Source organism: Rhinolophus ferrumequinum, chromosome 9, assembly GCF_004115265.2.
Source record: "Rhinolophus ferrumequinum isolate MPI-CBG mRhiFer1 chromosome 9, mRhiFer1_v1.p, whole genome shotgun sequence".
Taxonomy (NCBI): domain Eukaryota; kingdom Metazoa; phylum Chordata; class Mammalia; order Chiroptera; family Rhinolophidae; genus Rhinolophus; species Rhinolophus ferrumequinum.
The window spans coordinates 14,055,051-14,080,373 of NC_046292.1; the positions used below are offsets into that span (position 1 = coordinate 14,055,051).

General features: G+C 36.9%; 1 protein-coding gene across 24 annotated transcripts in view; it reads right to left on the bottom strand.

Annotated features, from left to right (window-relative positions):
* Window positions 1-642: 642 nt before the first annotated feature.
* Window positions 643-25,323, bottom strand: part of EIF4G3 (eukaryotic translation initiation factor 4 gamma 3) — a 283,104-nt gene continuing 258,423 nt past the window's right edge. For all 24 annotated transcript variants that reach the window (XM_033113798.1, XM_033113794.1, XM_033113792.1 and 21 more), the window contains 8 exons: window positions 22,636-22,808; window positions 17,291-17,416; window positions 16,058-16,139; window positions 13,686-13,784; window positions 9,175-9,321; window positions 4,885-4,966; window positions 3,324-3,470; window positions 643-1,125 (listed from right to left, as the gene is read on the bottom strand). In XM_033113798.1, coding sequence (XP_032969689.1) covers window positions 944-1,125; window positions 3,324-3,470; window positions 4,885-4,966; window positions 9,175-9,321; window positions 13,686-13,784; window positions 16,058-16,139; window positions 17,291-17,416; window positions 22,636-22,808 — 1,038 coding nt within the window. In that variant the 3' untranslated portion in view covers window positions 643-943. The remainder of the gene's footprint in view (window positions 1,126-3,323; window positions 3,471-4,884; window positions 4,967-9,174; window positions 9,322-13,685; window positions 13,785-16,057; window positions 16,140-17,290; window positions 17,417-22,635; window positions 22,809-25,323) is intronic.

Here is a 25,323-nt window from a genome sequence, read left to right on the forward strand (position 1 = left end):
CACATGTAGCAGCTGTCAAAAGGAGAAGTCACTTTACTTTCTTTTAAACTTGCAATGTTTGTCTTTATTTTGTTCTTTATATTTTGAAAGTGAAAAGAAATAGTATTGAGTCAATTTCTTTTTTTTTTTTTTTTTTTTAAATATTTGTTCTATGTATTTACAAGCCTTAAAGTTGCTCTAAAGATTTCAAAAGTATTAAGAGTACTTTTTCCAGGGTAGCACTTTTTTTTTTAAACAATTCTTGGAGTTCTCTGGTCCACAGCATTTCCTTCTGTTCCAAGGTTATGTATGTTTTGATTACTATTGTGATTTTTTTATTTTCTGAAGCAAGCTGAGAGGCAGGCAGAAAGATTTGATGTCAACAAAACAAAAAAAAAAAAAAAAAAAGAAAGAAAAACAAAGAAAAGAAAAATCTTTCTTACCTTGTTTACCCCAAACCTTCTTAAATCTGGACTAACTACTATGCTTTAAAACAAACGTGAGGTGCATCTGAAGGGGAGGGAAATTTATTTCTCTGCTTTTCTATTATACAAGTTGTTTACAGAAACTGCAAATTAAAAAATTACACTGGCATTTGCAGTCCTTAAAATAAATTAAAAGTTCTCAACTCTTTTTTTTTTTTTTTTTTGCTAAACAGGTGTGTTTTTTTTTTTTTAAAGTATGAGTCCTCGTTTACAAAGAAAAGATTAAAACAGAAAATATTTTCTATAAATAATACATGTATTTTGGTTTTAGTGCTCCCGCCCTCAGGTTTGAAGTTTACTTTTTTCCAGTACCTTTTTCCTCCATGATCACCTGTTTTTCTCTTTCCCCTCTCCCACTCGTGCACACGTGGGGGTTTCTGCGAGAATTGGCCTTGCTGCACTGTGATTGGCGAAGACGTGAAACTTTTTAAAAAAATACTTAAATTGTTTCTTTTGTTTCTTTTTGTATATTTGACGTTTTAGTTATCCTCAGATTCCTCTTCTGCTTCACGAAGCCACGTGAAGAATGCCGTGACAGATTTGAGTGCCACACCCTTCCCATTCTGCTCCGCGGGGTCCTTGCTGCTTTCCCATTTGTAGAAGGCATCCTCGGAGATTACCTCTTCGTCATATAGGCAATCAAAAAACATCCGTAGCAAATCTGTAAGGCAGTGAGAGTGAACCATCAGTTTTGGGGGCACTATAGCTAGAAAGATTATATTTCCAGGCAATGAATGAATACACATGAATTCCCCTAGAGAATAGCATCCATAACGACTTATTACTCGTTTACTCCCTCTTGATAGTATAATAGCAAAACAATTTGTCTAGACAACAGGAAAAGAAGATTTAAATAGTCTAAATTGTTTCTTGTTTTTGTTAATTTGATCAATTTGAACTATTTTCTGGTATTACTGAGCTGTTTGACATTATGCAGTTCTCAACCTAAACACTTTAAAAATTAAATACAAGAATAATTTTTTTAAACTTTCTTCTTTATACACTTCTCTATTATTTGAAATTTTACAATAAAAATATATTATTTTTACAAATTTTGGGAAGAAAAGGCAGGATGTACTTTCCCCATTTCTAATATTGTTTTCAAAATGAAAAGAGTAATATTTTATATGGAAAACATGGGTAAAAACTATTTCATCTGGATTTTAACCAGTGAAACAACGGTCATTTGTTGTTTTCAATGCCCAGATGATCTGGGCAATTTTCATTTTGTTTGGATCTCACAATGGAAATTTAGTTTATATTATCGTTCAAAAAAGGGAGAAAGTTAGTAGACATATTAAACCCCAATAGAGGGTCTTATATATTCTTTTTTAAAACAATTCCTTCATTATGGACTCTTAGAATTCATTGAGTCAGCTTGTTGACCATTTAATGGATGGAGGCAGTGGAATAAACAACAATTGTGTATAAATATTAGGTTAAGAATGAACCATATTACAATTTTTCTTTAGATTTATGTTTGCAATTTTATTAGTCAAGCAAATATGGAAATCACCAGTTGGTCTATGGGGAAATAGAAGCAAGGGAACATGATTATGTTGGTGTTAAGTCTAGAATTAAACATCTTACAAGGGATCATTGAAGCTGATAATTATGGGAGATACTTTAATTTGACTGGCTGAGCGCACAGCATCAATTTTACACAACTACTTAACCATCTCTTGAAAAGTTAGTGTCCTCATCCTATTAGAAAAAGGAAGCCATGTTAAATGACCTTTCAAAAGTCTCCAGAGAGAGAAAACCAAGGAAATTAATTCTCTGATTCAGACTTAGATATATCTTCAGTCATACCCTGAGGATTATTTGTTTCAATCTTTTCCTTTATCTCCCAGAGGGATTCATCAGCACTAGCAAAGAAGGAACATTCTGAAAAAGAACTACTTCAGCGCTACCGTGTTTCCCTGAAAATAAGACCTAGCCAGACAATCAGCTCTAATGTGTCTTTTGGAGCAAAAATTCATGTAAGACCCAGTATTACATTATATTACATTATATTATATTATACCCGGTATTATATTATGTTATATTATATTATAGTAAAATAAGACCAACTCTTATATTAATTTTTGCTCCAAAAGACGCATTAGAACTGATTGTCTGGCTAGGTCTTATTTTTGGGGAAACACGGTACCTCTAAAATAGCCAGGCAATATCCACTTTCACAAGTTTCAACTGGATTTTCAAGATTTCATACCATTCAGTTAATTTAGCAGCATCATAAGACTTAGATGTTCAGGTTACCTTCTTTGTCTGGTTAGCCAGAATGAATCATAACCCTTAACTGAAAACTAGTCTAAAATGCCTCAATGTCTCTGTTGGGTGCCTGAAGATTATCGTTCTCTTTCATTAAGACCTGTGTCAAAAAAGGTGAAAAGTTACATATCACATATGCTAATACTGAGATGTAATAGATCTGCATTGTCCAATAGGTTAGCGCCACTAACCATAGTGGCTATTTACATTTAAATTAAATTTAAAATTCAGTTCCTTAGGCACAACAGCTACATTCAAGTGCTCAATTGACATGTATGGCTCTGGTTGCCACACTGCATGGTACAGACATATTTCCATCACCGCAGAAAGTTTTATTAGACAGACCTGCCCTAGAATGAGGATTCAATATCCAATATAAACCAGTGTACTTGTTAACATGTTCTCATAAAAGTCAAGTCCATAAGAAGTTCAGGCTTATTAAAAAGTTGTTGGTTATCTGAGTTTTTGTTGCCAATGATTGTTCTATTATCCACTGTTCAAACCCATCAAACCATCTCTGAAGCCCAGGCCTGGATAAATCTCACTCACATTGGTTGGGTTAATTGTAGCAAGAGGTCAACTTACTGGCAGGTTGATCAAGTTTTACTATTGATGCTTGTAGTGCATAAAGTGCTTGCAGTTCCTTCTCTGTATCCGAGTCTAGGTACTTGAGTAAGATCGGCACTCTCTGCTTGATAACAGCAGTGTCCAATCGGAAGGTAGAACAGTCGGCTAGAGGTGACAGAACTCAGCATCACATTTAAGAATACACAGAGCCAGTTTCAATTTCTGAGTCATTAAGACACATATGACTACAAGGAAAGAGGAAGCCAGAGGGTACAAGGCAAAGATTTTGAAATTCAAATGTTCTGAAATTCTTACTGGGACACTCTGAAATAATAAAAAATCGTGGAGAGGGGGATGTATTTTGAGTGCTGGGTTCCTTCAAGAGTAGCATACCCAATTCTTTATCTTTAATCATAATGAAACAGGTACAGTTTTATGACATTCCAAACTACAAAAGAAACATTCAAAAGGAAATTAAATTGATAGTTCATGCAAATCTTTTCAGAAGGGTAAAAGAATTAGAACCGTTTTATTATTACAGGAAGATGAGGACTAACCAATAGTGGCAAACACCACCTCTGATCTTGGCCTTTTAGGAGAAAGGCACAATAAAAAGGTGCTGAGGAAAGTGTCTTCAGTGCCAAGAAGCATAAGGTTTTAAGTAAGCTTGCACTAAGGACAAAATCTTGTTTCTAAAAGCAGCTTTTAAATTTTCCAATTTTGATTTTAAAGCCCCAAAGACTTATGGTTCCATAGATAACGGAAATGATTTTAACATTTTTTATGAAGACTTTTTAAGTAGCTTGTTTACCTCATTAAAGAACTAACAGTGAAAAAACATGCATCTGACAGAAAATCTTCGATTATAATTCTGAAGCTATCTTCGAAAAATGGTAAAGAGAGACCTGAAATGTTGAACAACTTTTGAGCTGATGGATTTTTTTCCTCCTATTTCAGTGAGAGAAATGTGGATTTCTATTTGAGGCTAAGTTAATGATCTCATTAAACATTGTTAAACAGTATATGCAGCTTGGAATATTTAGGGTTTCTAGCAATCCTAATCCTATCCATTTATGTAATTCATCAACAGTCAATGAAATTGTCTTATCATATAAAGTCAACATACAGCAGGAGAAACAATTGGTATTTTTTTTCTTCACATATGTATTTACATAAAATGGCTTTCCTGTTGAGATTAGTACTTCATGGATATTAGGTTAAGAATATTCAACCCATTCATAATAACTCTTGAATGGAAGAAGGAGGTGGCTTTGAATGTTTGAGATGAAAAGGAAATTCGCGTATTTTAATGTGAAGTAGAGAAATCTCATCATGCAACAGAGTATAGAATCACCCGAGGCAAGCAGCAGCTGCTCAGATCTGGGCTCCCTGCAAGCAGAGCTATTCAAAGCCTGCTAGAGACAGGCAAGCATTGGAGACAGAAATGGCACCAATTTGCACAGAAACTGAGCTATGTGCAGCAAGTTCTGAAGACAATATAAACTCAGGCCCATGTCATCAGTACTTGACATAGTAAGGATTTCAGATGCTAAGTTTTGCTTTCAGAAATGTTACTTACCTATAATAGCTGCTTTACAAACGGCTGTCATTAAAGCTCTAAGGAATGTAGGTGAACTCATCTGGCTTTCATCTAGGTTAGCCTGATATCAAAAGGAAATGGAACAGTTAAAGGTACCCTCGCACACCAGAGAAATGATTTCTTCTAAACTAGGTCTCATTTGGCACTAAGGGCAGATGGGGTCACAGTCAACTTTCTTGAAAAATTAATCTTCTGATTCGCTGGAAAATACTTAGGCTACTGCGAGTTTTTTTCTAAAAATATCCTAAGTAGCAGTATTTAGTTTTCAAGGAGGTTATTGCTGCCTATCCTTTGTTCATTCATTTATACAGTCTATGTACATTTGGAAGTGCAACGATTTAAAAACATTTCTCTTCCTCAATAAATAACTCATATTAAGGTGATCTATTCAAATCTATAAATTTGAAAGAACTATACCACAACCACAGTGCATTTTAAAGACTACTTTTGTCAGTCGTGTGCAACTATTTTTAGATATTCTAAGACTACTTTTCATCTTTTTTTTTTTATTAGTTTCAGGTGTACAAAACAACATAGTGATTAGACATTTATATACCTGAGAAATAAACCCTAATAAGTTCACCTGACACTATACATAGTTATTAGAATATTATTGAGTATATTCCCTATGCTGTACTACATATTCCTGTGACTATCATTTTTTAAATTATAGTTGACATTCAATATTATTTTATATTAGTTTCAGGTATACAGCATAGTGGTTAGACATTTATATAATTAATACTGCTTTTCATCTGAATGTTAATGTTGAATTAGAGATTAATCTCAAGCATTGCCTCTAACAAATCCTCCAGGTGGTGGTGAGAAAAATCATTACTCTTTTCTAAGGATGGCAAAAAAAAAAAAAAGTACTTAAAGATATGTTTAGTAAATGGGCTTCAAATTTATTTTTTCAGTTTATTTCTCTTAAGATCTTACTTCTCTTAATACCTTCTTGCTATAAAACAGTCCTGGGGGTCGAATATATGGTGACGGAAGATTTGACTTAGGGTGGTGAACACACAATGCAATATACAGATGGTATTACAGAACTGTAGGCTTGAAACCTATACAATTTTATTAATCTATGTCGCCCCAATAAATTTAGGAAAAAAATAAATAAAAAAGGAAAAGAAACACTGCCCTAAACCACATGAGTAGCAAAAGGAAGCGACAAACTAAAGAAGACATTTTCTAGGCAGGTGTTTCAAATTCTTTCCAAAGTTTATGTTCCTTATGCCTGTGAACAGAACTAATGACTTGTTTCAGCTTCTTTTAATAGCAGTGCACACAGTATTTTCCTCTGAAAGGGTCAGCCTTAAAATGACTGGCCAGGAAAAAATTAAAGATGTCATTATGAACTTCTGTGTTAGAAAGCTAAGACTTTCAAAGATATTTAGAGATTGGTTTAATGTTTACGAGTTTTAGAACTGACACAGATTAACTAAGAACTCTCTCTTGATTGAATATCTAACTCCAGATATCACTTGGGAGGAACTGGTAGTTTCTTGAGAGCAGAATCGAGAGTGGTTAATAAGTCAGATGGCCAGTTCTGTAGGATACCAGCACAGCCGAACACAGAGGACTGTTCCAGGAAGAGGTTTCATTCCCAATCTTTCCCCACAGAACAGAAACATGCAGTCCCACTGCTGACAACTAAGGCTGGAGATAGAGTGGGTCAAGAGCAACACATAAAACATTTCATGATGATTTATGTGTTAGAAATTGTTGCTGGTTTATACCTCTTCAAAAAATACTTTATTGAGGCTGAAGCTGGCTAGGCTGGTCTGGCCCCAGAAATTACTTCTTCAAAGTCTGAACAATTATTTTTAAAGAATAAATGAGAGAATTAAAACACCATTACTTTTTGGCTCAACAATACTTGACACACAGGTGAAACCGAGCTATTTCAAACACTATCATTTGAAATCCCCAAAGGATTAGATTTTAAGCAGAGTATGAGAAAAAGAAACAAATAAGCTAAATGTAAGTAGGTAATAAATACCGCTTCTAAACCATTTAACTATTTCTTCTGTTTTAAAGAAACAAATTGCATATTTTCTCCTACCAAATAAAGCTGAATATTGTAATTCTAATAGTCAAGAGCAGAAAAGGCCTGAAGAAAAGTGTCAAGAACACTGAAGTACAGAGATTAAGCAAATATGGTAACAAAAGTGGGTAAGAACAGGACATGGGTCTGCTAATTGGGATAGAGAAGCAAAATCAGATTTACAGAATACTGGTCTAAGCCACAGAGCAACAAACATCGATATGCATTGGGAGCTCAGCTACCACCACGTTTTGTATTCTTACTCTTTTTGTTAAAGTCATCTTTATTAGGCATAATTTTACATTCACTAAAAGTTACTCTTTGTCTTCTCTTTAAGGAGAATCATTGTTGGTCTGGAATAGGTAGAATAAATATTGATATAAAGAAATGAAGCCCAACATGGAGGAAGAAGTAATAACAGCACCATTTTGCAATACATGCAAAAATAAAAGACCAAATTGCTCAAAGATGATCTATGAAAAGTCATGGAGAAAGAGAATGATGTTAAATACACAAACACTGACCTAAAACAGAGAAGAAGGTATTTTGTGTCAATAACATACCAGCAAGCTTGATGCTGATTCTATGCTAAATTCTACCACAAACTATAACATGAATTGAGTTACAAGTCTTAGCGAGGAAAGAGATGGTTATGCTAAGAGGGCTAAAAAAGGACATGAAAAACAAGTCATGCTAAACTAACCTTTCCTTTTCTGATTTGATTAGTTTAGGGTAGCTCAGCTGGATATAAGCACAACTCCTCTGGACTTCAGTAAGGCAACTGACAAATTATCTCATGATGGATATCCCCTTGTGGACAAGATCAAAAGGAGAACTAGACAGTAGAATGATGTGAAATAAAATATAGGTTAACAGCTGAAAGTATCCATGGAGGTGGGGGTGCAGTCTGGTCCTGACAGTCTGCTGCTCTGTCCTTTGCCCTGCTCTATTCACATTTTACCCAGAACCTGGATGAGGACACCATTGGCTTATTAGCAAAATGAAAGGAGAATACAAAGTGAAAAAGATGGCAAGCAAATTTATGACCAAGTCAGAATCTAAAATGTTCTGACAGACTAAAAAATGTGTCTAATTTAAGAAGATGAACATAAACCGAAGTAAATTTTAAAAACCCCATTTTGGTTAAAAAACCAATTGCGTAAGTTTAGGATGAAAGAGACGGCTAAACTGCAGAACCTAAAAGAATGGGCACTACAGGACTGAAAGAGCAATTTGAGTTCAGGGTGGGGAGCCGCCAAAGCAGAATCCAAAACAAAAAATGCAATAGCACCATCTAACTCTGATGGACCACACCTGGTGATCATGCTCAGTTTGCACATGTCACTTTTTGAGAGATGCTGAAAAGTCCAGGTTACGTTTGGATACAAGTAATCAGACCACGGTCTGGACAGCAAGATGTGGAGAAAGAATGAAAGAACCTAAGAGGGAGACAGGAATACAATGACAAATTATTACAATTAGTGAAAAGATACCCAACTAGGTGAGATGACAGACTTATCTTGTACAGGCATGAAAATAAGTGAAACACCAAATTATCAAAGCTTCATTATTTCTCAATGCTTGGAGTGGTTAGAGAAAAGAATAATCTATTAGAAGGACTACAAAAAAGGATTTAATCCAAGAGGGAGAGGACTAGATTAGCCCTCCACAGCTTTCTTTCAACTTGGATTATGTGATCCCATGGAGAAGGTGCACAAATAAAACACACCTACATAAGCAAGAATTACTATTGAAAGGAACACAGTAACAGATTGAAAACAGACATGATCAACAGAGTCCACGAGATAAATAAGGTATAAAATTTTCAGAAGGGGGTGTTATAAAAATGTAAGCCAATACATTTCATAATAACTACATATAGTTTATTAATTTCATCTAGGATAGTATTTAAAATGTGAGAGAACACAAAGAAAGAAACGTAAATTTTTGAATGGTAAAATGTAGGGTACATCCTAACCTAATGAGACCCAGAAAAATGGCTTATGTTCTGAATATTTTTACTTGACTTTACAAAAGACTATGAATCTTATAAAAATAGAAAAACAGCCTTAGAGCTTCAAATACACATACATGTTAAGAATGAAAATGAACTCCATTTAAATTAAAAAACTCCCATGAAGGGAAAGGGTAAATGTGTGCATTCAGGAGATCCCTCAAGAATCTTTCTTGCATCAGGGAAGGTGACATAGTCGTTATACCTCTACCCAGTCAAAGATCTGTTCATCATTTGCTTTGTCCTCAATAATGAGTTTCTCGAGTCGCTTATATAGCTCGTCAGCAGAGAGTTCTTTCTTTGAAAGTGCTTCGGAGGAACAGGAACTGTCAGACTCTATAAAGTCCAACTTCTGAAACATAAAACGTTAAACATATTAATATAACTCAATATTATTTTCACCCAGAGAGGAAAGCAAAGCCATCAACTATATCTTCTGTTTTACATGGGTTCAAAGGAATCACCAGAAGCCACTTTATATGTATAGTTCAGAAAGATTCTCATTCCATTATTGTTCTGAGTATTTCTCCAAATTTTGATACGGCGTATTTCTGATTCTCCTTAAAAACAACCAAGCAAACAAAACCTTGAGAATTCTCTCTCTGGCTATGCCTACCTGCAAATCATTCCGAGCTTCAGTCTTGCTCTAGGCTGTGACATAGCTCTAAGGCAGGGCAGGAGTACTAGCTAGGGAACAATTTAACTCCTTTTCTGCAGCCTATGGTTTAATTTCAATATTCAACCACAGAGCAGCTGTCAAAACTCGGCAGTTTTGGTTTTGTTAAGTCCTTTAAACACCTCCTGAGCATTCTGAATCCAAGTGTGAGACAAATGAGGTATAATTGTTTTAACTCTCTAGATGGATAGAAAAAAAAAAAATCAAGAATCAAAATTATCAATAATTTTCAAGGGTATAAGATATTGAGGTATGTAGGTGTGCTTTGCTTTATAAATTTTACTATGTAAAAATCAAAATATTAAAGATTATTAACGTTTTAAGTTTTTCTCTAATACTTTAAAAAAACTCTGACATTTCCTATATCCTCCTTGGATCCACAAAGAAACAATTACCTCGAATTCTCTGAAAAACAATTTTCATCCTACTGTTTTGATTGTCTTTACCAAATATGTAGCATTTCTAAAATAAAATTTTCACGTCAAGTTTTAGGAACACGATTCAATATCGCAATTCTGCTTACTCAATGTTGATAAATACCCTACCCCACACTTCAATACACACACAGAACAAGAGGGTGCCCTTAAGTTCTTTTAAGAACAGGTAACTGATTTTTCATAACCTTGAAACATTCTCCAGATTTATTCTAACACTCTCAGATGTAAGAACAATTACATGGAACACATATTTAAGCTATCCCAAATCTACAGAAATAATTTAAGTCTGAGAGCAATTAACAACAACAAAATAAACATGAAGTACAGTGCTCATTAATAAAATACGACATAAAACTGTGAAAATGAAAACCTTTAACACTGTGAAAGGTAGTCAGTGGTAAGCAGTAAAATTTATATTGGCCACTGGAAAGGGACATTTGTTTCTCATAAGTTATCTTATTTCTTGGAACTAGAAGGTTGGGCTTCCGATTTATGGATTACTTCATCACTACCTCTTGCAGAATGTTCCTAGGGTTCCCAGGAAAAGAGCATTATGCCATCCACTTTAGAAGAGAGTCCAAAGTCAGGATACGGAAAGGCCAAGTTTTCTGGAACCTCATTTTTCTAATTGCTTTTTGAAACTTTTAATTAACAAAAATCATCCAAATTTACTGAGTACCCCTCTGTGCTCAGTGTTTCTTAAACATTATCTCATTTAACCCCCATACAAATTCTACAATGTAGGTTTTATTAACATTTCATAGGTGAGGAATCTGAAGCTTAGAGAAATTAAGTAGTTTTCTTAAAATGACATTAAGTGGTAGAAAACTGGAATCTGAACCCAGGTTTATTTGATTTCAAACCAGGGCGCTATATTTCTCTTGGATATAGACCTAGAAGTGGAATTGCTGGGTCCTGTGGAAATTATATGAGAAACCATCTTTATGTCGTTATTTTCATACAGTACATCTTTACGCACTGTGAGCCCATTAACACATATTGTAATTATTATTTTTATGGATTTATTTGCCTTTCAAATCATATAGGAAAGAAAAAGAGGAGCTACAAACCAAAAATAGAATACTTGCTTTTACATTTACTCTGTAGTTAGTTCCCTTACCAGTGATCTCTATTTCTTCACATGGCTTTGAGTTACTGTCTAATGTCCTCTTGTTTCAGCCTGAAGGACTCATTTGAGCATTTCTTGTTGGGCAGGTCTACTGGCAACAAACTTATTTAGGTTTTAAATATGAGGATATCTTAATTTCTTCATTTTTAAAGGAAATTTTGCCAGATATAGGATTCTTGGTTGACAGTTTTCAAATTTTAGCATTTAAATATATCATCCCAGTGTCTTCTAACCTCCAGGGTTTCTGAGGAGAAATGAGCTGTTTATCTTACCGAAGATTCTTTGTACATGGCCTCTCTTGCTGCTTTCAAGGTTTTTTTCCTTTGTCTCTCAACAGTTTCATAATATATCTTGATGTGAATCTCTTTGAGTTTACCCTGTTTGGAACTCAATGTAATTCCTGGATGTGTAGATTCATATTTCTGATCAAATTTGGGAAGGTTTCAGCCGTTATTTCTTCAAATTTTTTTTCCTCCCTTCTCTTCGAGGACTCCATATGGTATATTTTCATTCAGTATTTTTTACTGCCTTTTATGATTTCTTGTTTGACTCCTGGGTTATTTAGAAGTGTGTTAATGAGTTTCTAAATATTTATTGCCCTCATTCTTAAAGGTTAGTTTTAGTTGGAGAAACAATTCTAGATTAACTGGTATTTTCTCAGCACACTGAGATTATTCCACCATCATCTGGCTTTCACTGCTGTTATTGCAAAGCCTGTTTTTCCTGTGTAGGTCATGTGCTTTTCGTTTCTAGCTGCTTTAAAATCTTTTGTCTTTGATATTATGCAGTTTCACTAACATGTAATTATTCTCTGTGGTTTACATGTGCTTTCTATATAGATTCATATATTTCATCGGTTTTGGAAAAGTGTCAGCCATAGACTCTCAACTATTGCCTCTTTGACCTTCATTCCATTTTCCCTTCTGGGACTCCAATTAGACACATTAGATATTCTCATTCTATCCCCTATATCTTGTAACATCTCTTAGAATTCTATCAAGTTTCTTCTTTTTAAAAAAAAAATCTGGTCATTTTTACTAGTTTCATCTTGTTTGCTCATTTTTTTACATAGTGTAATTCCATTATCTCAAGTCTTTGGGATCTAAATCTAGTGTTTACTCTCATTCATGGTTGTTTCATTTTATGTTAAATGAATTCTAAGTGTTAACTCATACATTTAGGTAACGTCAATTTGTAGAAAATAAGGTGACCTAAGTTGAGGATGTTTTTGCAAAGGCATTTTGATTTGCTTCTTGGATCCAGGACTGGGACCATTTCAACCTCTTCCAAGATGTCTGGCAGCACTTACAATGGCATTGGGGAACACGCCCTTTACATTTCATCTTTGGCTAGTTTTTCCCCTTATTCTTTTTACTCCTTGGAAATTTCTTTCACTTTCTATGAGCCTAGCCATGAAAGATAAATTATGCTTTATATAGGTTCTTATTGTTGTGGCAGGAGTGTTTCCCAGTGTAACTAGACTACAACCAAAAGGAAGCTGAAGTCCACAGTATCCATAGTAACCTAATACAATGTTTTTATCCAGCACAATACTTACTTTAAAGTCATTTTCAGATTTTCCTTTTACCTAAGAGTGATTTTTTTTTTTTTCCTCCTTACTGCTGATTTTGTTGGCTATGTTAGCTTTGATTTTACTCCTACGTTTTAGGATTTTGACTTGAGAGGGTGTTTTTTGTTTTCTTTCTCTTGTCACACTCTTCCCAGTCTAATCGTTTTACGGTTACCTCTATCTGATCCCTCGGAATTCTTAGGTTAGCATTCTATTGACATGATTACACCGACTGCTGGGTCTTCTGCCTTGTTGTGGATTTCTGGATCCAGTTACTAAGTCAGTAGACAGCCTCCCAAAGGTTCTGGCTGAAGACTGTGTCGACTTCCTACCACTTATTTATCTGTGGGATTTATCTATGGTTTCATGCAGTAAGCCTGTCCTCCAGTCCTTGACTTTGTAAGGGGCATTCTACTGCTCATTACCCCCCAGAAATAACTTCTGGTTGTTTCCACCTTCAGACCAGAGCTGAGAAAACCTGTAGTTGTAGCCCTATTACCCCTGCTTTATTTATTGATTTAATTTCCAGTTCATAGAGACATACAGCGTGTTGTCTAAGTGTGACTAAGTCTTTTAGATTTTCTTTTTTTTAAATCTATCATCTCATGAATGCATCGTTGGAGTGGACTTAAAACATGGCCTTAAAAATGACATCTTGACTATGACTCCTATTTTGATCTAATTTTAATGACTGAAATATTAATGGAATTATCTTCACATCCTTTATGAAAGAGACCAATTACAGTTGACAGTTGAACAACATGGGAATTATGGGTGCTGACCACCTGTGCAGTCGAAAACCTGTGTATACACTAAGTTGAACCTCCACACATACACATTGCCAGCCATAGATTGAAAACATGTACTATCAAACAAGAAGATATTAAGCCTTGTTCTTACTCACCTGCTCCAAGAGAAAATTATGTACATCTTCCCCTTCTGGTAAAAAGTCTTTCCAGCTGAGGTCAGCCTCCCTCCATAAGGCTCCCACTTTCTTATGGCTCTAAAACAGAGATAAGACAAATCCATTTATATTTACATTGGCAAAAAAAAAAAGAAGTCAAGAATGCAGAACTGTTAAGACCGGGGTAAAAAACAAAACCCAAAAGTTTGCCTTGCTGATCTGAAGTTAATTTCTTAGGACACCTAGCATTCAAACCGTGCTGCCTGAATATAGGTAAATAACGTGGTGAATGACTGAAGCACAGTTGGTTAAGGCTGAATAATTTCTTTTACTGGATGACTAATGTGTGGGTCTACAAGCTGGTATTTCGGATTTATGAATATTATCACCTAAAAAAGAGTCCAATGCACAGAGTTTACAAATTCCACATCGTCTCTTTCCCTAGCTAGTGCCATCTGCATCTGCCATGAAAGCCCTTCAACAAGCCTCACTGGAACCCTCTTTGTAGATCACAAGTGTGCTGCCCAACATGAGTGTGACTAAGGGAGCTGTTGTTCCTGAACCAGGAAGGAGAAGTATTTCAAGGGCAAGAAGCACAAGGCTGAACCCAGGAAATAGAGGAGAGCTGCAGTCAGCTGAAACTGAGGAGGTGCAAGTCCACTGCTTGAATGAAGTCACAGTGATAATGTAAAATGTCCGGCTGTGAGGTTGCAGCTGTCATCTAAGGAATATGTATTAATTACTTCATAGAGTAGCTTGTCAAGGCAGAGCTGATAACTTGGTAGAACCAGGATTTGAACTTAAGACTGTCTCACTGCAGAATTTATGCGATATGAGAATGTCGTTTCAGTTTTTATAAATAAAAGTTAATAAGAATTTGAGCTATTTTTTTGTTGTTGTTGTTTGTTTTTTAAAATATTTTGTTGGGGAAGGGGAACAGTGTGTATTTCCAGGACTTTATTGGGAACAGTGTGTTTCTCCAGGGCCCATCAGCCCCAAGTCAAGTCGTTGTCCCTTAATCTAGTTGTGGAGGGTGCAGCTCAGCTCCAAGTCCAGTCGCCATTTTCAATCTTAGTTGCCGGAGGCGCAGCCCATCATCCCATGCAGGAATTGAACCGCCAACTTTGTTGTTAAGAGCTCGCGCTCCAACCAACTGAGCCATCCGGCTGCCAGCTCAAAGTGGTGCTGTGTTCAATCTTAGTTGCGGGAGGCGCAGCTCACTGGTCCATGTGGGAATCGAACGGCAATCCTGTTGTTCAGAGCTCGTGCTCTAACCAACTGAGCCATTCGGCCACCCCAGAATTTGAGTTTTAAATAAGGAGTAAAGTCAAGTAGGTGGAGGGGAGGAGGGAATTTTGGATCTACAAATTAGGGTTCAATTAAAAACTTTAGTGCCAGCAAGCAAAGAGTATTAATAACAAATAGATAATCAATGAGAACTAGAGACCAGGCTACTTAGTACACCTATCTTCGAATAACGATTACAAAAATGTGATACAGAAGGTCTTCTGTAGATTTCAAGGGAGAAATAAAATGTTGAACTTTTTTAAATCAATGCCTATAAAACAATGAAATTTATCATCTCAGTATGTTTGGCTCTGATTTGAGTAAGTCAGAAATCACTCCAGAATTTTCATGCGTGAGTTGTTTTCTTCTGCTACCTTTCACCCCAGGTGTTACATTACCTTTGTGATGCTCCCCCACTTTCCTAAAGCAAACCTCTTAGACCTCTAATACAGCACTGACACACACTCTTTTGAAACTATTGGTTTAGACTCATCTGTCTCACTCTCCGGTCCATACATTCTTTGGAAGTTTAGTCATATTTGTAGACTTAGATCCTAGCATAGAGCCTTGCAGACAATCATGCGTATTTATTAATCTAAAATAAATTTAACTTTGAGAATAGAAATTCACAATCCTGCAGAATCATTTTTACCACCTATTTTAGTCAGATTACCTAGCCCATGATCCAGAAATAATAAAACTAATCATTTTATAAATCCCACTTTTCTCTGAAAACAGAGGAATTTTCATTGAAATCTATTAGAAAGTATAAATAATGTAGCTATTTTGTTTCAAGGGAAGATAGAATTACTAGCCACAAATAAAACATATCTTGAGATTCTTTAGAATTATACTAAATCTAGTTGAGATTAGGTAGTTCTTTCCTGAGATACTAGTAAACAGAAGGACAAACACACCTCTGGAAGAAACTAGGTTGAAACAGAGATCTCACTCTATTTTCCAAATAATAAAAGGAAACGATTACTTATACAGTGATACCTAAGCTATTCATAAAAAAAGTAAGATCAAAATCACTGCCCTTTGTAATATGCTGTTGAGTCTGACACTCAGTTTCCAACACTCACCATTTGTTTGCATAGAAGGTGCAATATTTCAGACAGCAAGACCCCAGCTCTTCCAACAGGAAGTAAAGGTTTGCTAAATTCTCTGTAAAAGATAGGAGTAGTGATTAAGTACCTCTGAACAAATTACCTGTTCTAGAACATGCGCCAAAGAAAACGATACTGTGCAACCTAAATAATACTGGGCAAGCTAAATCCAGTACAAACTCTACATAATTTTCAGCAGAAATAGTTCAGAGACTTCAGGTTCATTTTATACTTCATGGAGAAGCTGGAAATGGACTTTAGAATTCCTGGTTTTTACCTTTTTCTTTAACTGCTTTGATGTCTCACTTAATAATCTGTTTATTTACATAAACCTCACTTTAAGGCGAAAAGAGAGAAGAACCTTATGTAACAGAAGTTGTGAAGCTTATTTACTAGGTGTTTTTAAGAAAGGAAACTTTTTTTAAAGAATATGGATTAAACCGAGAGGGACCAATTTTTTCACAGTCTAAATCAGTATTTCCCAAACTGTATGCTACAGGGTATAAGTAATTATTCCTTAAAAAAAGGATTCTACAGTCAATTAAGTGAGGCAATGCTGAATTAAACAAAGCTAATACTTTTTATTTCTTTTGTTTTACTACAGGATTCTCATCATCTTGAATGTGCTATAATACACTTTGTGAATCTCAAACAACAAGGACACAATACTGTGCAGAGTTTGACTATATGAACAGTTTCTGGGGAAATACTAACGCTTTAAAATGTTTGTGAAATACTAGTCTATACAATGTAGCAATGATTTCCCATTTATGCCCAAATCTAGTAATGCCTGACACCCATGTTCCTTTTATTACAATCTGAGCACGTACTCTGCAGGTGTCACAGTCTGACAAGCTATTATGTGGAAATGTCACTTCTCATAACACTGGAGCAATGACAGACATAAAATTCAGGTTAACATTAAGTTTCCAGGAGCAATCACCTCCCAGTTACGTGATTCTGGAGCCATATCTATAATCACTGCTAACGTCCACTGACCACGAGGCTACCATATCCCCATCATTTCTTCAGTGAAGACCTAGTATAATGTAACATTTTTATACTAAAATTAGAAGTCTTAAAGAGTCACAGGCTGCATCCAACAGTCTCCAAAGGCACCAAGGGAACAGCACTATGCTAAAAAGCCAGCTGGTGAGTTTCTGCGTCAGTTTAACTTGATAGACCTCAAAAGAAACAAGCGCAACATACATGATAAGTTCTCTCATGGAGATTCCGCCTTCTTTTAGCACGGGCGTCACCAGTTCAGCAAGGTACAACCAAATATGGGGAATATCGATGGCCATGTCATCTGCCAATTCCAAGGTTTCTGAAAAACTGCAAAAGAACAGGAAAAAATTCATATACAAATGTAATCCAAAAGTTGAGATTAAATAAAGAGACCAAAAATCAGTCAGTCAAGAAATACCTATTAAGCACTCGCTATGTTCGGTACTGTTCTAGGCATAAAGTAACTGGTAAACAAGTTCTTGGTGGCAAAGAGCTTGTATAAGTGTGGGAGAAAGAGAGAATAGCACAAACCAAAGTACACCTGCAGAGAGGGCCAACACTCTGACAAACATGAACGACGGGACCAGGATATCCCCATACAGACGGTGGTCAGGAAATACCTCTGCATGGAGGTGACATTCGAAACACCTGAAGGATGAAAACGAGGCAGCCCATGTGAAATTCTGGGGAACAGCTACGCAGTGTAATCCCACACTACAAAGAGGTCACCACAGTTGAGTATCATATCCTTTGAGTCAGTTAAAAGCAGTAACTAACAACTTGGTGTAATGCAGACCAGACACAAAAAGAAAAGGCAAAAATCCTTGTCCAACTGGATGGATATAACCAAGTCTGGTAACGTTACCATCATCATCATCATCAGGACATGTTACAAGCTCGTACCTTTAAAGCAAAGCTAATGGTTTCAGGCTTTCATGCTATGAAATATTTCTCAATGTAAAGTGAAATAAATGGGATTTGAATATAAAACTTAGGAAAGTCAAATATGAAATATCAGCACAATTTTATTTAGCCTCAAAATCATGGCTATTCATTTAGAAGTATAAAAACATAATTTAAGACTTTGTTAATTAGTCCTACATATAGCATGTTAAAAAGTACAAAAATAAGAGTAAAATCGACTATAGGACACAGACACATAATTATAAGGGAATACATACAATCATAAGGAAAGGAATGAATCAATGAAGGAGCCACGGAGCAGCTGGTCTTTGTTTTCACATCCTTTTCACATCTCTGCATACAGAAAAATGTGTGCTTTTTCACTGCGGTTCCAGTTGCTAACCAGAGTATGCCTCCTTTTTCTGCCTACCTCAGAAGCCTACACATCATTAAATTTTTTCACTTAAACAGAGTTACCACTACAAGGCAGCGTCACCTTTTTGAAGGTGCCATTTCAAAACAATTTGCACCTCAACCACAACACCCAACTCTGGGCTTCATGAATCCTTAATGCCAACTTTCTGACCTCACAGCTTGCAATTATTTGACATCTATTTGCAATACCACAGACACTTGACTATTCTCTCACTATGTGCAGACTTTCAGCTCAGTTAATGTGGTACTGATGGCCCATGATCTGGAGGGACTCCAGGATTTCTGGGTTAATCACCCTCTACTGCCATTTCATGTTCCTTGGGTTAGTGGCATAGTTTAAGCTGTTTAACGAGCACATGAGATGATAACTGAGGCCACCCCGGTCTTTCAGCAGTACATCTACTGTTATTTTCATCTCATGTAAGTTTCATCTCATGTAAGTACTGTTTCATTTCATAAAACTTACCCATACTCTAGCCTTGGTTTTCCACTTCTCTTCTTCTTCTTGGTTTTCTTCTTCTCAGGTTTATAGTTGCTAAACCCTTTTGTATGACTTTAAAAGAAAAATCCTAGGTGTGTAGAAGCTCCCCCCCACACAGCAGTCTTTGGGCTACTACATATCGTATAACAATGCCTTGCAAAATCCACATTTTCTGCTGGCTGAGTGAATGACCTGGAGCTACACCACACCCCTGCTTCTTGGTATGTGGTGATCAGCACACCCACTGGACTACTTTGGTGGCGGCCACCGGTGGGACTTCAGACGTGCCTCCCCCCAGTTCAACTATAGTAGCTCTACTTTTATTTTATATATTGGGTTCCTTCCTAAAATTTAAAGAAAGGAATACATGGTTAAAAGTTGGATTTTTTTTTTTAACTCAGTAAAGGTCTGATCCGAAATTTGCTAAAAAGACAAAATCCACCACAGCTGCAAATGGTTGTGTCAGCAGCATCTTCCACAATTTGCATTATGATAATTTAATAAAAATGAAACTTTCTGTAGAATAAGCAAAGAAGAGATGTGAAGACATCTAAAAATCAAATTGGTCAAGTATTATTATGACTGATCATAAGACTCTAACTATAGGTAAGAGGAAGAAACAAAAAGAAGATGAAAATCCTTCTGATACTGCAGAATGAGCTTCAAAGGATTACTACAAAAAAAGACAATTTAAACTATGATCTTACCCATGTGAGCAAATAGGGTCATCACTGTTAACTAGCACCTCTGCAATTCTGCATTTGAAACTTATTCTGCATATCTGTGTAAGCTCTAAATGGGATCTTTTACCAAGGTAGAAATGCTGGAAGTGGCAAGAAAAGTTCCAAAAAAGTAGTTGACGAGGAAAGAACTTCTCCAACAAACATCTCCCAAAGTGAAATACTAACATATAAAGCTGCCTGAAGGACACATATTTTGTGTCTATGGTCAACTCCAATTTTTATCACCTCAAATTTCATTTGTTTATTATACTTTCAAAGTGACTCGAATTCTGTGCCTAATAGTGAACTGCACTCCACTACCTTTAATAGAGAGTTTTAAAAAAGAAGTCTTCTGGAGTCATGTACACAATGCACCACCTACCTACCTACCTAATTTGCATCATAAAGCATTTAGATTCAAGTCTTGAAATTCCCAAAAGGGTGGTTTGTTTAATATTGCCTTTGTAGAGATGTTTTATATAAGGCAAATATTATGCTCAGAGTTGATATAGCACCTTGTAAGGAAAATTCCAAAGGTTCTAGGCTTTATTTATAAACAATCCAACACAAAGAGCCTATCTGAAGCTTCTGTCTAGTCTAACTTATTAATAATACTTAGGAGCAGTGCATGCCTTGAAAGGAACTGTAGGAGGAATAGCAGATTAATAGTTGGTTGATCAGGACCCAGTAACCTTGGACGCCTTCTATTTTCCATGTTCCCAGAATCACTGCTGGCTTGGGAAGCTAGAAACAGGTTCAATGACTGCTCAGAAGTTGGCATGTAAGCAGTAGCAGCATTCAAGGAAGCTAACCGGAAATGCTCTCCCACAATGCTATGTAAAAACAAATTTTTGCACGTGGGACTAAAGAGATAAATGGTGGAGGGTATTTCCATGGCTCCAGTGAACTGGCCTCTCTGGACAGTATGAACGATTTATAACTTAGGCTTTAGAGGTAATTGGAAAACTCGGATCTATTTGCAAGAAGACTCTTGGTGGATAATGACATGAGGATATTCTTTGTTTCCATCTTAAAAAAAAATTGCGAAGCCTCTCCAGTTAGGGAGAAACAGGTGTCTTCCTAGGGGTCCTGGTCTAAGTATGGCCTGGTTAGGTCTAATTTAGTATTAGATTATACCTGAAGCCGCTGTACAATCTCTAGCTTCAGAAGGAAGTAAAAATACATAAAGTACATAGTGTTCCTAGTTACTGAGACACAGAAGTGTTAATCTCATTTTCGGTCTAAGTAAAAGGTTGTTGTGGTGGTGGTATTGCCAGCAGCAGCAACTGCACCACCACAAATGAAAGTGCGGACACCACAACTGGATATGACACTTTTTTCTCAGGGGAACCAACAAAGGGAAATACCAATGTCTGAGATAGCCCAGAAACCAAGCTAGCTCCCCACAAGTTCAATTAAAGCTGGTAATGCTAGACCACACTTTTTTTCAGATACAAACCAACTTCTGAGTATAGCATGAAGAGAGACAGAAAATGGCAAATAATCCAGCATTCTCATTTCCAAAATTTTCTGGTGAATATATCATAATATCTGGGTAAAAAGCAAGTTATTTATAAACTAATATAACAATTACTGCAGATGTAGTTTTCAGGAGCTTGAAACTGTAGTTTCAAGCTGGCTAGGGGCAGACCTCAATTTGTTTGTGAGGGTGCAGACACCCTTATTTGCTCTTACTATTTACACTGCTGGTTACTGGAGTAACAGATTTCTCTCTTAAAACTGGGAAACCATTCTGGCCTTAAAGGCCAACAACCACAGAAAATTTGGCCAAAGTTTCTTGTGAACTGGGTCAGGTGGCCTGAATCTAGTCAGTCACTGAATTCAGAGAAATCGAGCTTATTGCTGAAAGACAACCTTTTAATGATCCTGGGGGCAAGCATCCATTTTCCAGAACCTTGAGGACAAGGTCATGTTTCCTTACAAAATCAAACAAGTAATTATTCTTAAGTATATTTAATCTTGGCATTTAATGGCTACACTATTCTAAGAGGTTGACAGTATCTGAAAGATACACAGTGGCATTTCATCTCATGAAAATTTAATGTACAAGAATATATGAGCTTGGCAAAAAAAGGTTTACAAGGAAAAAAATAACTTAAACAGTGCCGACTTCTTAGCGCTCTCCACTGAATGAGCACACACCCTGAGTGAGTATGGGAGGGAGACGTGCATCTGATGTTCAGCCGCCAGGAGGTCTTCCTTAGTTCTGGTGCCCTTAGAGAGTGGGCACCTTTCAGTGCTGGGTGTGATTCTACGGACACATCTGCACAACAGGGCCCCTAAAACAACCATTTTTACCACATGCAATTTTTGCCGTAAACACTGATTTCAGAACCTAAGCCTGGGTAAGAGGCTGTGGCTGTACCATAAAGAACTTGATCCGTGCATTTGCGATGATGGTGTGTCACAAAACTATCAGAACCTGACCACATGAAGCTACACCACCAGTGACAGTTGGACTTCATCCAACTGGCCATCAACATGAACCATGATGAAACCAACCTGCAAGAGACTAAACCATCAACAACTTGGCGTTCATATCCTTCTATGCGGCTGAAGTGGACAAACAAGCATTTCCTGGTCCTAATAACCATGGTTTACTGAAAAGATAAGGCTTTTATGTTTAAGTCAATTTTCCAGAATTTTTTTTTCACAAAGAAACGTTTTTCCTCAAAGAACATGAAGGGGTTTACACGTAAATAGGCTGGGGAGGGCCTCAGTTTCCCCACAGTGAAGGGGTCTCTGCTACCATATTCACATCATAATATAGGGCTCACAGTAAAACATAGAAAACCTTTATCCCTAGCACAATCTACAAAACGCCATCATGTCAATCAATTTATTATCAACATATTACACACAAACATATTATAGTGCAGTTTTAATCTATGGAAAAAGCGAAATACTTAAAAAAGATCTGTATTTTAAAAATTACCTACTCCAGAGCCTAGTCAGTGACGACTACTCCGGGGGAGGATACTGACCCTTTGAAAAAGTCCTGCTTGCTGAGTTTTTCTGACTGCACCAGCCGCTCCAGTAACTGGCCCATGTGATCCCTGGTGATCTGGCTCCTTTCCAGGGTGGACTCCACTCCCACTCTCACAAACACGTGGAGCAGACCCTGGGCACTCAGCTCTTCCACACATTGCATGGCTTCCTGTTCAAATAGCAAAGAAGAGCTTACACCAAAAATCCAGACACCTTACAGGAGTGTTCAACTAAGTTTAAAATCTCTTACCACAAACTCAGTAGAAAGTTCCACAAACAAGACCCTGGCAGCCAGGGTCGCTGAATCACCAATACAGCAGTGTGTCTCCCTGAGCTCTGCTATCTCAACTTTGTTTGGGTACAAACTCCTTTGGTTTCACCTCTAAAGAGAGTAGCTCTTGTGAGGGGGAAGACGCATGTGATAAGGGCAGCCTCCTGACTGAAGAAAGGAGACACATCCAGGTGTCTCACCGCTCTTTTACTGTCCCTCTGCTACTTTGTTTAATACCTTCCCCACGTCAACTTTTTATCTAAAAAAATTTGAAACTACAGAGAATTGAGTAGTATAATGTATGCCTACATATCTTCACTTCAATTTAGATTCACCAATTGTTAGTTTTCTTTCTCTATATACTCGTATACTTAAAAAACTTAACATTTATACAATGTCAATAAAAAATAATGACATATATATATAGTACATATTCAAATTTTCACAACTGTTCCCAAATGTCCAATACAGCTTTTTGTTGTTCTAGGAACCAACTGAAAACCCAATATTACATGTCATGCTGTCTCTTCAAACTCCTTTAATCTAGATCAGTCCTCTCTCTTTCTTTTGTCCTTCTATGCAATTAGCATTTTCAAAACATTTGGGCCAGTTGTCATGTAAAACTTTCTCATATACATTTTAAACCAACCAATCCTGTTTCCAGCTTCATCTGCACTCCACACACATTCAAAGTTTGCTAAATACACTACCTTTTATCCTTCTAATTTCTAGCCTCTACAATGTTGCTGCTATCTATTCCTTATCCTGGGGGGGGGGTTTGCCTCATTTTAAGACCATCATCGTCATCATAATGCTTTTCCAGGAGGGAGTGGTCAGGAATGCAAGTATTCAATCTTCACTATTTAACCCGAAATGATTGTCTTTCAATGGGAATTTATTCACTGAATCTGCATCTGCATACAGGATTAACTAACTACATCATGTACTTCTACTGTTACAGCACTTCATAACCTTGCCCTTCTCCTGGATTCTCTCATGGTTTGATTTTTCCTGCCTGAGCTCTCCGCTGAGATGACACCTCCTCAAGTCTCTGTGACTGCCCACCTAAGGGCTATCATGTCTCCTAATTTTATTTCTCTGCATTGAAACATTCTTTTTCTTTTTGTAGCTGTTGTTTACTTATTTATTACCTGTCTGTAGGGCAGCTTTGTCTGCGTCTCCCACTAGATCATAAGCTCCTCAAAGACTCACGACGGCGGACTACGTTCACTAGATACACTCACTATAACACATCCAGGCAGTATGCCCTGAAATGTGCTTGGCGCATTTTAGGTACTCAGTAAAGATACATCACAAAGGCTAAAAACACAGGCTGTGGAGTCAGAAAAATGTAGGTTTGAATCCTGGCTCTGCCACTTACAACTGTGTGAGTTTAGGAGTATGACAATCTCTCAGTGTAACAATCTCTCTGCCTGACTCCCTATCACAGGGTTACTGTGAGGATTGAATACAAGCACTGGGCACATTGCCAAGGACAAAACAAAAGCTCAATAAATATTAATTTGGGGGCGGCCGGATGGCTCAGTTGGTTAGAGTGCGAGTGCGAGCTCTGAACAAGGTCGCCGGTTCAATTCCCGCATGGGATGGTGGGCTGCGCCCCCTGCAACTAAAGACTGAAAACGGCGACTGGACTTGGAGCTGAGCTGTGCCCTCCACAACTAGACTGAAGGACAATGACTTGGAGCTGATGGGCCCTGGAGAAACACACTGTTCCCCAATATTCCCCAATACAATTAAATGAATAAATATTCATTTGTATTGCTGTTAATAATAACAGCACCTATTAAAATGTTAGGAAAAACTGTAAGCCTTTAGTGTGACACTTATACCTTAAAGGTAGTGAGATAAAGGACAGTTTATGTTCTAAAGCTAGAAGCCTGGCTCTGAATACTGAGTCTGCCACTTATCAGCAGTATAACCCAGAGCAAGTTATTTTGCATCTTTGCACCTCAAGTTTCCTAATCTGTAGAAATGGCTATTATAGTAACATAATTCCAGGAGACTGTTATGAGAATTAAATGAACTCATACACATAAATTATGCAGAAGAGCACCCGGCACATAACAAGCCCTCACTGTGTCAGACATTATTACTTGGTTCCAATCGCGCCTCTGCAGCAGAGCTTGTACGTTACAAAATGAAATCCCGAGTCCTAACTGACTCTGTCCCTTCCATACTGCAGGCCTGGCCTCGGGCTAATGATTCTTCAAAGGGTCCTCTTATTGCACTTGAGCTTTGCTAAGATCTTTTTCTCCCTATATCTCTAGTTCGTCACAGGGTCATACTTTCCCTCTTTCAAAGTATTTATTGCTCACTGATTTTGCATAGCCTTCAAATTATTTTTGCAGCCAATCTCCACTGCTTTTGTCCTTATTGTCTCTGTTCTTTCTTA